The sequence below is a fragment of the Danaus plexippus genome, chromosome 28 (assembly GCF_018135715.1).
Source record: "Danaus plexippus chromosome 28, MEX_DaPlex, whole genome shotgun sequence".
Classification (NCBI taxonomy): Eukaryota; Metazoa; Arthropoda; class Insecta; order Lepidoptera; family Nymphalidae; genus Danaus; species Danaus plexippus.
Genome location: NC_083556.1, coordinates 2,955,738 through 2,969,270, shown reverse-complemented (window position 1 = coordinate 2,969,270; position 13,533 = coordinate 2,955,738). Strand labels below are relative to the sequence as shown.

Below are 13,533 nucleotides of genomic sequence, written 5' to 3'. Positions count from 1 at the left end.
TTTAGTTAATAACTAAAATGTAATAAATGAATGTAAAATAATATATGTTTGTTAAAAATAAAGTAAGTATATTATCTACCAAAAAAAATCAATTTGGTGTTACAAACATTCTTGTTTTGAGTTTATTAATATTTCTGAACGTACACCCAAATGTCATAATGTAATTATGAAATTTTATAAATTATGTCCGTTAACTCAAATACTTAGTTTTGTTATGACAATCTTTCGCTGTTATCATATTTAACGTTACTAGAATTTATAAATGTAGCGCACATTATAAATTAGTTATTAATTAAATTAGTACCTACATAATGTCTAGTGTATCCGTCACGTCATCTAAAAGAGAGGTAAGGATGAAGTACTAATAAAGTATACTTCTAATAAAATATTTAAGTTTTAAGAAAGAATTAAGTCATTATTGGTTAAACCTTTATTTTACTCTTTTTTTTAGAAAGAAACAGTAGAATTAAGTCAAGAATTGGAGTCAGTTCGGGCCTTAAACAGTTCTTTACGGGCGTATCTAGAGCACTTACAAACATTCAGAAAGAATTTAAACGCAGTCAACGAGAACACTAAAATATTGAGTAAAGTTAATTCTCAATGGATAGAAACATTAAACAACATGAATAACATAAATTAATTCTTATGTAATGTTGTGTTTTATGCTAATAAACCTGTAGAATCATAAAAAGTACTCATAATTTATACATACTGTCTTAGTAGGTGTTTGTACAGCAAATATATATTTAGAAATACTAAAAATAAACCATTATTAACCGTCTTTGTTTTGTTTTTAAGTGCCTTTGAAAATTCTACCTATATTATAAAAATACTAAGAGCATTACACAAGTAGTGATTTTCATTAGTAACAAAAATAAAGAATTTTGCCATAGTATTAACATTTAATGCTAATATCTAAAATTTCCGCATGTACTTACTCGTTTAAATCAATCTAAGTTTTTTTAATCTATACATTTTTTATTATTTTATATCTAATCATCTTGCGCACTGACCAAAATAACTAAGTTTCGTCTAATTTACTTTAAATAAGAGTTTTAGCTGTACATAATGAATATTGTGAAAATCATTACAATTTTAAATGTCAGCCGATTCTAACATCAAATTAGATAAAGCAAGCCGATCATAGAAGGAGAAACTATATGAATTACGCAGGAGATATAAATGTGATTTAAAATTGATTATAAAACATAGCTTTAAATTAATTACAATTCCTTTATATAAAAAAAAAATATGTATTGAATGAGTCGCTGGTGTTTGAGATATATTTTTATTTTTATTAACTAAAAGAAATAATAAAATGTGTGAGAGCATTTTATGAGAAACTATATCGAATCGTTAAATCACTAACTCCAGTACATGCATGATAGCTCAGTTAGTGAAGGCCCGGGATTGCACTACTGTGTAAGTCACAGGTTTAAATCCTGTTATGATTTAATTCAAACTTCATTAAATATATATATATAAGATTTTATTTTCTGTTTGTACTATGAAACAGCTGCTTTGTTTGTGTGTCTATCTATTTGTTACGGCTGATCTCTTGAACATTTGGATGAATCTTGATGGCACTTTCATAATCAGATAGTTTATGTATTAGGGAGTAATTAAGTATTTCAGAAATTTAATTTATATTTATTAATATATATAATAAACATAGATTATTCAAGGACGAAGTCACGGGCTAAGTTATGTATGTGTATACATTATTTAGGCCGTTTCATATCCGTCACTCCCGACTTGAGGGTACGATCTTGTGGCTGACTTCTCTGTAAACAAAATAAAGTATATGAATGATATAAGTATAGAAAGAAACTAATATATTTGCTAATACATCTCAAATAGTTATCTTCGTATCAAAAGAACTAAAATCCAAGTTTTAATATGTTAAAATATAATTTCAGTTTGTGTATCCTTACATACTTTAAAACAATTTGACAGTTTTATTTAGTAGATTTAATATTTGACACAGGGTTGCCTCACTAGAATAACCATCTACATTTAGATTAGGTTATATCAGATAATAAAAATTTAGAACATTGCAACTGAATTATTGGTTAAATAACGTTTTATTCGTTTACTCGAAATATATAAAAATAAAGTTTATAATATGAATTTTTTTATCATACTGTAACCAAGTTACGTATTATTTGTGTTGAATTATCGGATCAAAATCATTATTTTTCATATTTAATCTATGCCAATGTAATAAAAATTAAGTTGTAATATCACAAAATGTCAGTGTACGTTCGGATACACACCTATCATGCATATTGAATACTGTGGAGTGTCACACGGGAGACCATAGACCAGGCCGTTGAGGTGGTCTTGACGGTCCAGGTTAAGACACGGGCTGTCCATGGTGAACTCGTCATCCAACCATGGCGGCATCTATAGTAAAATAGGTCCACTACACTATACATAGGTCCTTAGTGAAGATTCAACATCGCTTATTGCTCGAGTTGTTTTACATTTAAATAAATTAATCGACACAATGTATTAATCTATTGTATTAAAATATCAAATTTGTTCATCCAATTCCATGTCTGTGTTAATATGTGAATAGTAAAAGAGGATTTTTTTATGGTACTGTTTTGTACGAGTACCCGATCGTTGATTAGATGTATGTGAAATGAGTTATAAAATGTTTAAATTTATTTCATTTATAAATGAAACTTACGTAAGAATATAACTAGAGCATTCCTTAAATAATAAAAATGATTATTAAATAAAGGCCTTAATTCCATCAACACAGTACACAGTACTCAAGATTATTATTCGTCCAACAAATAAAAACGTTGACATTGGCAGAATATTTCACAATTACAGTGCGAACGAAGCCTTAGTTAAAAGGAAATGAAACGTACATATAAGCCGGTGTTGTCGCCAGTCTTCGGATCCGGGATCTTTTTCCCGCTGGTCGGGTTGTACCAGGTGTAGCTGGTGACGTCAGTGGCGACATCTCGTGACATGTTCAGGCGACCAGATATCCAGACGTGTTCCACAGCTTTATTATTAATATAATAAGATACTTTCATATTTATTAATATCAAAGTATAAACATAATATATATTATATAGAATTTTGTTTATCATTTTTTTTATATATATGTTAATTTAAATACTAGACTTTAAAATCAAATAAATTATATGTCATATAAATAAAAATTTATTGACACGACAAGAACGAAAATTCTAGAGAAATAAATCATTCTTGGTACTATAATTCATTTGGACGTAATGATATAATTGTTAAAGCAACTCGTTCATAAAATTCTATGATTTTTATAGAAAATTCTGACAACTTTACTTATTGCTGTAGTATGTCGAGGCGGGACAACATTATTCATTTTATTTTCCTAATATTTGCGAATAAAGAGTCTGAAACTGTCGATTCACTTGGGGTAAAGTAATTAATGCCAACGAATATAACAAATAATGATTAAATATGAAACCTCCTTTGATGAAGCTGTATAAAACTAGTCCAATCACTTTCGATAAAAAAAAATAACGACACTTACGCGTATCCCCACTCTCTCCCATAGACAACAGGAGTTGTATAAGTACGTCATTGCTATCAACAGTAGCCAACGAGCCGTTCATTGTGATGCAATTGTCGTACGCGTGCTGCCAGAATAAGGACTGGCGTATCACCACGTATTGATAAATATCATCCGACTGTGACGGGAGAGGTTGTCGCGTACCTAATTTATAATATATGTCAGTATTATGAAATAATTTATTTAGAATTATTCTATAAAATTATGTTAAAATTAATTTGGACTTAATATTATAGTGTGACAGATGTGTCTCTGTTTAATTCAAATAGTATGGTTTTATGTTTGGTAAAAGTATACGATAATGATTATTATACATATATATATGTGTTTTGTTAGTATGTGTGATGAATATACAACCTTTGTAGCATATGAACTGCAATCTCCTTTCGCAGCGAGCTTCTAAGAACACGGGTGATCTAGTTTCGTGTCTATCAATTTGTAAGCAGCCATTTTGTTTTATTATTTTTCTGTCTCTGCAACGCGAAGAGTTATTAGTTGTAGTCGTTAGGTTTATTTAAAATTATAAATATTGTCTCTGGTCTAAGCACTTGATTTTTGAAACATAACATATATATATATATATATATATATATATTTGTGTGGCAATAGTAATTTTTTTGTTCATACTTTTGCCTTTTTTAATAATACGCTCAGTTAGAAACGAAAAATCCTAACGTCAATTTCCGTTTACTTAAAAACTGGTCGTTTCAACTTTCAAGTTTCTTTCATAGAAAGATATAAAATAGGTTCAAAACCTTAAATAACTTTAAGTTGACGAATCTATCAATAGTTACAAATATATAAAACAGAATAAGTACCTCATCGGCGGCCATTGTGAGACGTTGTTTTGCCCGGGATTGAATATGCTGACGCCGGTGTCTAGCCAGGACCAGTTACCAAGCGAGCCCCTGCCACCGATCCACGCGCTCTCTACGCCTGGATGGAATTACCAAGAGAATGGACTATAGCTGTTCCTTACATCAACATTAATTATGGTTTAAACTATCATATAGTTATATAATACTTATAAAGACTCATGTAAAAAATATAGAATTACAATTTATCGATAACTTTTATTTGCCAATCAAACTAATGTACACTATCTCGAATCGATGTATTAAGTATTCTGTACATTTGACGGATAAATAAAACAAAATATTGAAATAAAAAAAAACATCAGAATTTTAATAGAGAAGATGGTTGCAATCTATCCAACACCTGGGACCCCCTCCTTAAAAATATAAAATCCCATGTCCGCAGGACCTCGTGACACCGTAAGCGCATTCTGCCGGCATCCAGTGCGGTACGCCAGAAAATTAAGAAATCGATGGCGGTAGATGATAAATAACAAGGACCAACTGACAGACACTCGCATCTCGACTGCTCGTGATCACGGTTGCTGGAAAGTAACCAAACGTCGGGAGTGTGTGGTTTTTAAAAAAATGAAATACGCTTAGCAAATCCGAAAAATATTAGTTTTATTTCAATGAATACTCTTAAAGTCTTAGATCTCATTGGGTCAATCGGATTGTGATTTTCATAAGAAGAAAAATATATAAAAGTAAGCCTGCTGGTCTCGATGAATTTTTTGATCATATATTATATTTTTTTTTTGATAAGTTTAACAATGCTTGATTTTAAACATAATTCTATATACTATAGCGCAATATATTACGCTGTATTTTACGAAGACAGGGTAATTGTATTCGGTTTAGTAGTTATCGGTTAACAAACATACACAAGCATGACATTACAATTGTTGTCCATTGACCATGAACTGTAATATGAAATTAATGTTAAGTTTTAAGTTCATCCGACAGCCAACAGAAAATTTATTAGTGCCTAAGACCCGGTGTCACCAATCACTGTCAAATAAGTAACGTCTTGTGAAGGCGTTTGATGGACTGTTAGATGTATCGAGCGTCCCACCACGCACTGTCTGTTTAAATGTCCGACCAAGACAATAGACATTAGTAGTAATTCCCCCTCTAGAAGTCCGACAAATGGCTGACGGGATTTTAATCTATTGTATTGTCAAAACTCAAATGTCAAATCCCACCCATGATTTTTTAGGCATAGTAACAGCCTCTGTTTTGTAATTTTTGACTATTAAATTGTATTTATATTAATATTAATAAGGTGAATTAAAATTTCTTTTTCATGTAATAAAAATTTTTGCCCCCGGCTTGCCTCTGACATTGTAAATTTGGTACTCTTTTCATCACTTATAACTTGAACGCAATTTCCGTCCATATTTATGTCACAATTTATTGACATCACGACTTTGACGGGTTACACTTAGTAAACTAAAAAGGAAGGTTTTTGTATGCCAGATCTGTGGAATCAACGATATATAAAATTTGGTCGCATTAAACGCTAACAAGTGACGTGTCGAGGGAAATGTCCCACTCAAGGTATTTTCCTCATTTCCGTATTTGTACTATACACATGTATTTTATGTGTCCATTTTTTTTTCACGCTGACAACATTTCTCCTGTTGCTAATGTTGCTAGTAACAAATAATGTAAATTCTAGTATTCATAATTTCTATATTTCCGAGTTTTAGAACGAATTTCAACGTTATTTTTTAAAGCATTTAAGGCTTTTTTATCAGTCAATTAATAAAAAGGATACGAAGGAATATTCTCTTCGTTTTTATAAAAACACATCAAAACTATTAATCGAAAGGTCTCGTTTAAATTTAACAGACGGAGTTTGGTGAAACTGGCTCTAAAGGTTTTTAATATTTTTCATAATAAAACTTTGTTTATACGTATGTTTTGTGTTACGTACGGGTACAATATTAAAAAAATAATTGAACATCGCCGGGGCAATATCGTTGTATGGATAAATATCATATTACGATGGACGTTGCTGACTCGCGGAACGAACACCAAGCCGTGTGAACCAGAAGATTCCTGATACCACACAAGCTATGGATGGCATTGCTATCCTAACATCGTGGCAATCATGTAGTCTTAGGTATAGGTTATAAGTTTTAATATGTAATTCTTATTATAATATACATATAAGTATGTTTCGTAGTTTTCCTGGAACCTCCGCTTGCCACCCTATACAATTCGTAGCGACACATTCAATATAAAATTATATTAATAAGGTTTAATTAAAATATTTATCGTCATTAATATATTGACTTACTTGGACGTGATTTCAACATCGTTAAGCCGAGTTTCCTAAGACACCTCTCAGACGCCACGTTGGCTAACCTGAATCATGAACAGTATGCTTAGTCCGAGTTTAAATAGTCACTACACACGATGCATTTGCCCTCTCTCATTCAATAACCTCATTAAGAGACGAAACCTTTCATCATTTCATGGATTCACCGTGCCGGGTCCATCGTTGCAGGGAGAGGAGCTTCAACAGTGCCGGGGACTTCCGACCCAGGTGTAGGTTTAAGGGGCTCTTATTACGTCGCTTAAAACGCTCACATCCACTGTCAAAGCTCCTCCCTCTACCTACCCCAATTTGAAACAAACCTAGTAGGCCTGCCTTCGAAATACGTTCTAAGTATGAATTCATGTTAGTTCTGGACAGGCCCAAGTCTTAGTAGGTTGTAGAGAGATTTAGCTATTATACCTCTCGCTCCCACTCTAACAGAGCATACAAAAATATATACTGTGTGACGATTTATGAATGAGAGACTGTAAACGCTGTTAATGTGTCGTAACTTACGCCATGTCTCTCAACACGCAGTACGCAGCCGCTTGCTTCCAGTCCAACCTTCCATCAAAGAGCTGATAGGATCCGGAGCTGCAGCGAACAGTTCCAACTCTCTGTATCTTCACGTCCACGTGAGCGTCTGATGCAGTATTGGTAGGGGGTTTTAATTGATTTGTGTAATGAGATATATTATATTATTTATATTATTAACACCTATTACCTAAGTATTTCCTATTTGTAGTAGATTTACTATCATATATTTAGTCTGAGTATAATTGAGTGAAGCGTGAGGATCGCTATACTGGCGACTCAGGTGATTCATCCACGGAGATGATCTCGACAAACGAAAGTCCGATCGAGTATTAGTTTTTTGTTCGATAGACTTACCTGAGGGGGTTTTCATAAAAAAAAAAATATTATCGAACTCCCAATTTCATTTTTATGGCCGGAAAACAAAACCCGTGTCCGAAACAGCAGTTCGGTACTAAACGCTCGTTCGCTTCACTCACCTTCACTGAGAGCTTCGAGCGAAGCAAGAAGGATGAAGAGGTGCATGTCCTAGTTATATTTTTTTAAACATTCAAGCGATGTTGAGCTTAATACTTGAATATAAATTTAAATAAAATAAACAATATAATTCACCCGCTAGGGTCAGGGAATGATATCAATTTTTTTAAATAAATATTATAAAACGACCCACATTCATAATGTTATTATAAAACTACCCTATCCCGTACTAGAGGTGTTATGTAAATTTCTATTTCATTATAAAATGGCAATAGATCCTATTTTAAGCTTTTTGAGAAATAAGGAAGCTGTTTAGATTGTATGTAGAACAGAAAACAATACTTTTCTGAAACCGAGATTCTTTTGACTGTGAGATTTCAAATATGAGTTAGTTATTGTTACAATGCGTTATAATTTAAGACTAGCAACATTATATAATACAATTAATAAATGGCAAGACTGCTTTTAAAATACAACTATCAAGGGTCAAAAGGACTCGTATCCAGAGCCGTAAACACATTTACAAAAAAGAAAAAATACAACTATCACATGTCAAACGTCAACGTCACAAGAGTAGAAATGTCACTAACGTATGTATATGTTTTTTTAATCAAATTTTGTAATTGTTTTAAATTTTATTATTAATATAGTATGAAAAGTATTTATATAATACATATTTATTTCCTAATTTGTATGCAGTTTATTTAATATATATAATTTCTTTTCCAAGCTCCACATTGAACTATTTACAATCTGTTACTTATTATAAGTGGAATTATCTAATAAATTACTTATATATGGGCTCACCAAAGTCGGGCCCGCAATTATTATTTTTTCTTTTTTTGACCTTTAAGCTTTTGAGCCGTTTGTTCTTGATTGTTCTTTATTCACTTATTTAAAAAAAAATCTACATTCAAGTTAGCCCCTTTTTTGATCTTGATTGTTTTTTTTTATTGTTCTTGTATAATGTTTGTTTCGTTTCCAAATACTGATTACAATTGTTTAGTTAATGATTTTAATGAGCGGGATATATCTAAGCCTACATAATGTTCACTTTTGGGCCTTATATTAGTCACCTCTCATACAGACGAATGCCCGTTTCAAGTCACACGGGAGGTCCATGAAGACTGGTACATCATGGCGCACTCTCTCCAAGGCCACACAGTCCGCTCCACCAGGCGGTACTGGGATGTGGATACGGTTCAACCACTGGGCAATTGAATAATCATGATTGAAATATTGACAGAGGTTATTTATTACTTATATAACGAGGATATATTCTAAATTTAAATATTGAAATCAGTTTAAACATAATTGGTATATATATACCTAATGTATTCTAAATTTAAAAACTGCCAACAGTTGAATTATTATTTAAATAACGAGAATGCGTTCTAAATTCAAATATTGAAAACGGTTTAACTATGATTTGAGTAACGAGGATGCGTTCTTAATTTAAGTATTATAACGAGGAGTATGTGGGTAGTTCTAATGTAAACCCAATATGATTAATCTTTTGTGAGAGCAGATTCTGCTGGATGTTTCTAGAATGTTTCTAAGCTCACCATAGGATAGTGCCTGTTGTAGTCATCGGCCTCGTTGTTGAGTACATCCGACGCGGTTCTCCTTAATTCCATACCTATTAAATGATAATATATTTTATTCTTACCCTTACTATAAGTTATTTGGAATCGTTAAAATATTTTGTTTAGAATTTAGATGTATCATACATAATGTTTAAGATTTATATCCAAAATTAATAACATGTTACTTAAGGAAATTTAAAAAAGGCTTGTATAGATAGAGTTGCAAAGAATACACCAGTTAATGAGTTTAATCACTTGGTCATAACCACATACGTACACACAAATTACCAAGCTTACCTTGGATCCAGCGGTATCCTTCCGGATCCTCGCTGGAAGCCCGCCTGGCTCCGACCCACACTGAATCAACCGCTGGCAAACATATAGCATATATCAATTATTTAGTTTAGTCTAATAATCATTCGTGATAGCTTTTTTGAGCTACAATTAAATCGTTTTATCTTAAGTAATCTTTGAATTCTCTGTTAGTATTATTTAGTTATTATAATTTTTTTGTTCAATCGTTTCTAAGTCCTATTCATTTGTAACTTTTTCTTCTTGTATTTTGTTAAGTTGAACTAAAGTTAAATTTAGATCATTCGTCACACTGAATGGATAAAAAGGGTTTACGTTTATCGTTAATTTTTATAGTGTGCCTATGTTTTATATATTATGATGTTTTTAATGTAATGAAAATCACATTCCATATTGTCACTTAGAAACAAACCGATATTCGATATGTTACATACTAAATAAATTATTATATTTCTGTCGACAGTCGCCATCGGAACTTAGCGCTGTAAACTCGTCTCAATGATTCAATTGTAAAATATAATATTACAATACATATATATATATACATCAACAACAAGACTATTAGGCAAAATAGTATTATCAACATATTACTTCGAAACTGGACGTGTTTAGTTTGAATTACATTGAGCTTACGACACGTCGACATAGACACACAACATACCAAACGTATCTTATTCAAAAACCTATTTTAATAATGAAGATCTATGAGTGATAGACTGGACGCGGGAAATACAATCTTGTATAAGTTAACTAATGCTAAAATTATGATGATAATAAAACAAAATTAACAATGTATCGATAAGATGAATATAAAAAAGTGATTTGAATTAAGTTATTTTATAGAGGATTTGTTTGATATAAAGAATGAATTTCTGTGCAGCGAATCATTTATACGAAGTGTCCAATTATGTAATAAAAAAATATTATTAAAGACATCCATTCACAGATCAAACCTTCGCCAGAAATAATATTAATGCATGCAAAAGAATAAATAATTATTTTAAGAGTGCCACTGATACAATTTAGTATAGTATAGTATATTTGATTCTCTTACAGAACTGCAATTCTGACAGAGCTTCCGCCATGAATTCGGCTTTCTCCCTCGTATCGAGAACAGCCAGCGAGCCGTTGTGGTGGCCTCTGGAAGTAATAACTCTGTTTTTTTATTGTAACCTTGCTACATGTAACTTATTTTTACTCAATGCAACGCGATGGATGGCACCCGCACGGTGTATCCATGGAATGATGAGAAGTTTTGTCTCAAATATGTATATAATAATCAAAAATATTAATTTATAATATATATTTAGTCTGTATATATCTTTTAAAATAAGAGAACTATAAGGTAGCAACATTTATGTTTAAACTATATAAATGTTGCCAGTTGAAGAGATAAAGAGATAACTACGGTTAAATTTGTGATATAAAAATTCTATAATAGACATTGATTTACAAATCTAAATACAAATATCATATAATTAAATTATATTAATAAATATATTCATAAAAGCATAATTATGTGTTTCCTTTCTACTTACTGACATATAAGTTTAGCATTCTCCCAATTCACGGGTAAATTCTGTATCAAATACTCCTTGCCGATAAATATGTACGATTCCCAAGTATCGGATGCGGCGATCGGAACTAAAAAAATAATTATATAGTTAATAAGTATATATAAAACTAGTAAGAAAAAAGTCCTTTTAACTTTTTGGAAATTCTTATACAATCTTTCCTGTCAATTGTATTTAATGTTAACAATAAGTATTCGCAGGTACCGACGAAATTTTATTTTTAATTAAAGAAATACATATGTAAAAAAATAAACCGAAATTTATTTCGTTCTAGTATGAAAATGATAACTACAATATATTTTTTTATTTTTTTAACTATTGGGTACAACATTTATATATATTTTATTGAAGGTTTTAGATTCAAGGTTTTAGGTTCTTCACATTTATTCAACATTAAAAGTTAATATAAAACCTCTTTTATACATTACCTCTATACTGTTCATGGTAACTGGCCACACATGAATCTAATGTAAATATTAAAACGAAAATAATAAAATCCATCTTATGACGCGTTCGTTGTCATTGACAGTTCAAATGTGAATTAAAATGGCCGTGCCATGCAATCTATTATTCCTATAATGGTCGTCTTTATTATCAAAACATTTATAATAATATATTCTTAACAATGGTATTTGTTATAAAGACGTAATAAAATATATATAACTATACGTATCTGTTTAATAGGCTTCCGAGATACCAGTATTCTTAACACAAGTTTCCGTCACTACATACGAAGCGATTCACGTTTTTCATTCTATCACCTACGTTCATATTATGACGTAAGAATGTTTGTGTCAAAAACTTGTGACCAGTTTTTTGTATAACATTAGAGTTAAGATAGTGAATAAGAAAATATATATATATATATATATGTCGAAGAACCAAGTCCAAGTTCATTTCCACCTGTCCGGTTATTCATTGTCACCAATAAAGCACTCACTTACTTGCACCACTTTATTTTCAACTTTAACTAATACTTAGTAATTTCTCCTGGATAGCTCTCACACCACTGTGTCCACTGTGTCCAGACGTTGGTGGCGACGTCTCCGAATATAAATGGTTTTTTGTGGAGTCAATACATTTACTCTTAATCTATTCATAAGACAGTAAAAATTGAATGTCTGTACATTAAATATTTTTCCAATAAACTGATAGGAGTAAATTCAAGAAGAGTCATAGAAATCAAAAAAACAATTTTTTGAATTTTTCTGTCTGTCTGTCTGGTACGTTATAACTTCAAAACTACTCAACGGATTTGAACGCGGTTTTCACAGTTGGATTACATATAAATAGGAGCCTTGTCAAAACTTTGTTTCCTCAAAATCGGTTAAGGGAAAATGAAGTTATGGTCAATTGAAAATTTATTTCAAGCACTGCTTCAAAACCCTTAAACACTACAACTTAATATTGATTAGTTATATATTATATATTAGTTAATAGTTAATTAGTTATATTAGTTATTAAATATGTTCTAATATATGTTAATCTTAATATTAAAACTTATGAGAGGAAACAAAAATAACAAATAACGCAGTGCGCGCGCGAGCGGTTGAAGTGTTGAACACTGTGCTCGATAGATGGCGTTGATAAAATACGTCATCAACCTAGATCGCGGTGTTAAGATTCTTGTAATGACTACCAGGCGGTTCGAATGTTCATTGTTCTTTGTTGGTTGTGGTTGTCTATCATTTGTTATCATCTCTTCTGTATGTTATTATTTTAAGTTTGATATATGGTTATGTAAAAAGCGACCAACACGCGAGCGGAGCCGCGGGCAACAGCTAGTTTTAAATGCTAAGTTACAATGATTAATCTTAGTAATTCAAATAATCAATAATCATTACATAAGTTTTCGTAATCAATTATTAAACCAACTAAACTTTATATTGTCATTTAAAATTTAACGAAATCATAATTGAATAACATTGGCTACAAAATGGTTAATGTTCAAGTTTGTGTTTTACTAAAACTTACAGAATAACTTATCTTCACATATCACAAATCACGATACGAATTCACATTTACTGTCCCTCAACCCAAATCATACAACGATATATAAAATAAATGATTTTGTTAAAGATATTACTAACGCCTTGACATTGTTTATGTCACATCTACCCTCCAAAGTAAAATACTTATGAAACAAGTACCCCTTATAAAATATATATATATATAAAGATAATTTATTCACGAGAAAAGGTTACAATGATGAATGCAATTTTTTTCTCCATATTAAAGAAAATTTCAATGCAGTTTTATAAATATTAAGATGGTTATTTGGATAACAGAAAAAAAT

The 13,533-nt window shown here is 31.1% G+C and overlaps 1 protein-coding gene and 1 long non-coding RNA gene across 2 annotated transcripts; one reads left to right on the top strand and one right to left on the bottom strand.

Annotated features, from left to right (window-relative positions):
• Window positions 1-1,472: 1,472 nt before the first annotated feature.
• LOC116776152 (uncharacterized) lies at window positions 1,473-11,910 on the bottom strand. The gene is made up of 14 exons (XM_061525324.1): window positions 11,666-11,910; window positions 11,202-11,307; window positions 10,718-10,803; window positions 9,649-9,720; window positions 9,331-9,404; window positions 8,842-8,974; window positions 7,271-7,397; window positions 6,734-6,801; window positions 4,393-4,510; window positions 3,932-4,047; window positions 3,536-3,718; window positions 2,883-3,022; window positions 2,277-2,406; window positions 1,473-1,784 (listed from the first exon to the last, which is right to left on the bottom strand). The coding sequence occupies exons 1-14, from the start codon at window positions 11,736-11,738 to the stop codon at window positions 1,726-1,728; spliced, it is 1,485 nt and encodes a 494-aa protein (XP_061381308.1). The 5' UTR covers window positions 11,739-11,910; the 3' UTR covers window positions 1,473-1,725.
• LOC133319771 (uncharacterized) lies at window positions 3,605-4,637 on the top strand. Its single transcript, XR_009753278.1, has 3 exons — window positions 3,605-3,734; window positions 3,940-4,012; window positions 4,384-4,637. It is a non-coding gene; the product is annotated as an uncharacterized LOC133319771 (long non-coding RNA).
• Window positions 11,911-13,533: the final 1,623 nt, after the last annotated feature.

Excerpts from the sequence above, each read along its gene's own strand:
- LOC116776152 (XM_061525324.1), bottom strand. The coding sequence starts at position 11,738 with ATGGATTTTATTATTTTCGTTTTAATATTTACATTAGATTCATGTGTG. Across the intron at positions 9,721-10,717 it reads TCTGTCAGAATTGCAGTTCT|CGGTTGATTCAGTGTGGGTC; the intron begins GTAAGAGAATCA and ends TATGTTTGCCAG. Across the intron at positions 4,048-4,392 it reads TCACAATGGCCGCCGATGAG|AGACAGAAAAATAATAAAAC; the intron begins GTACTTATTCTG and ends TTCGCGTTGCAG.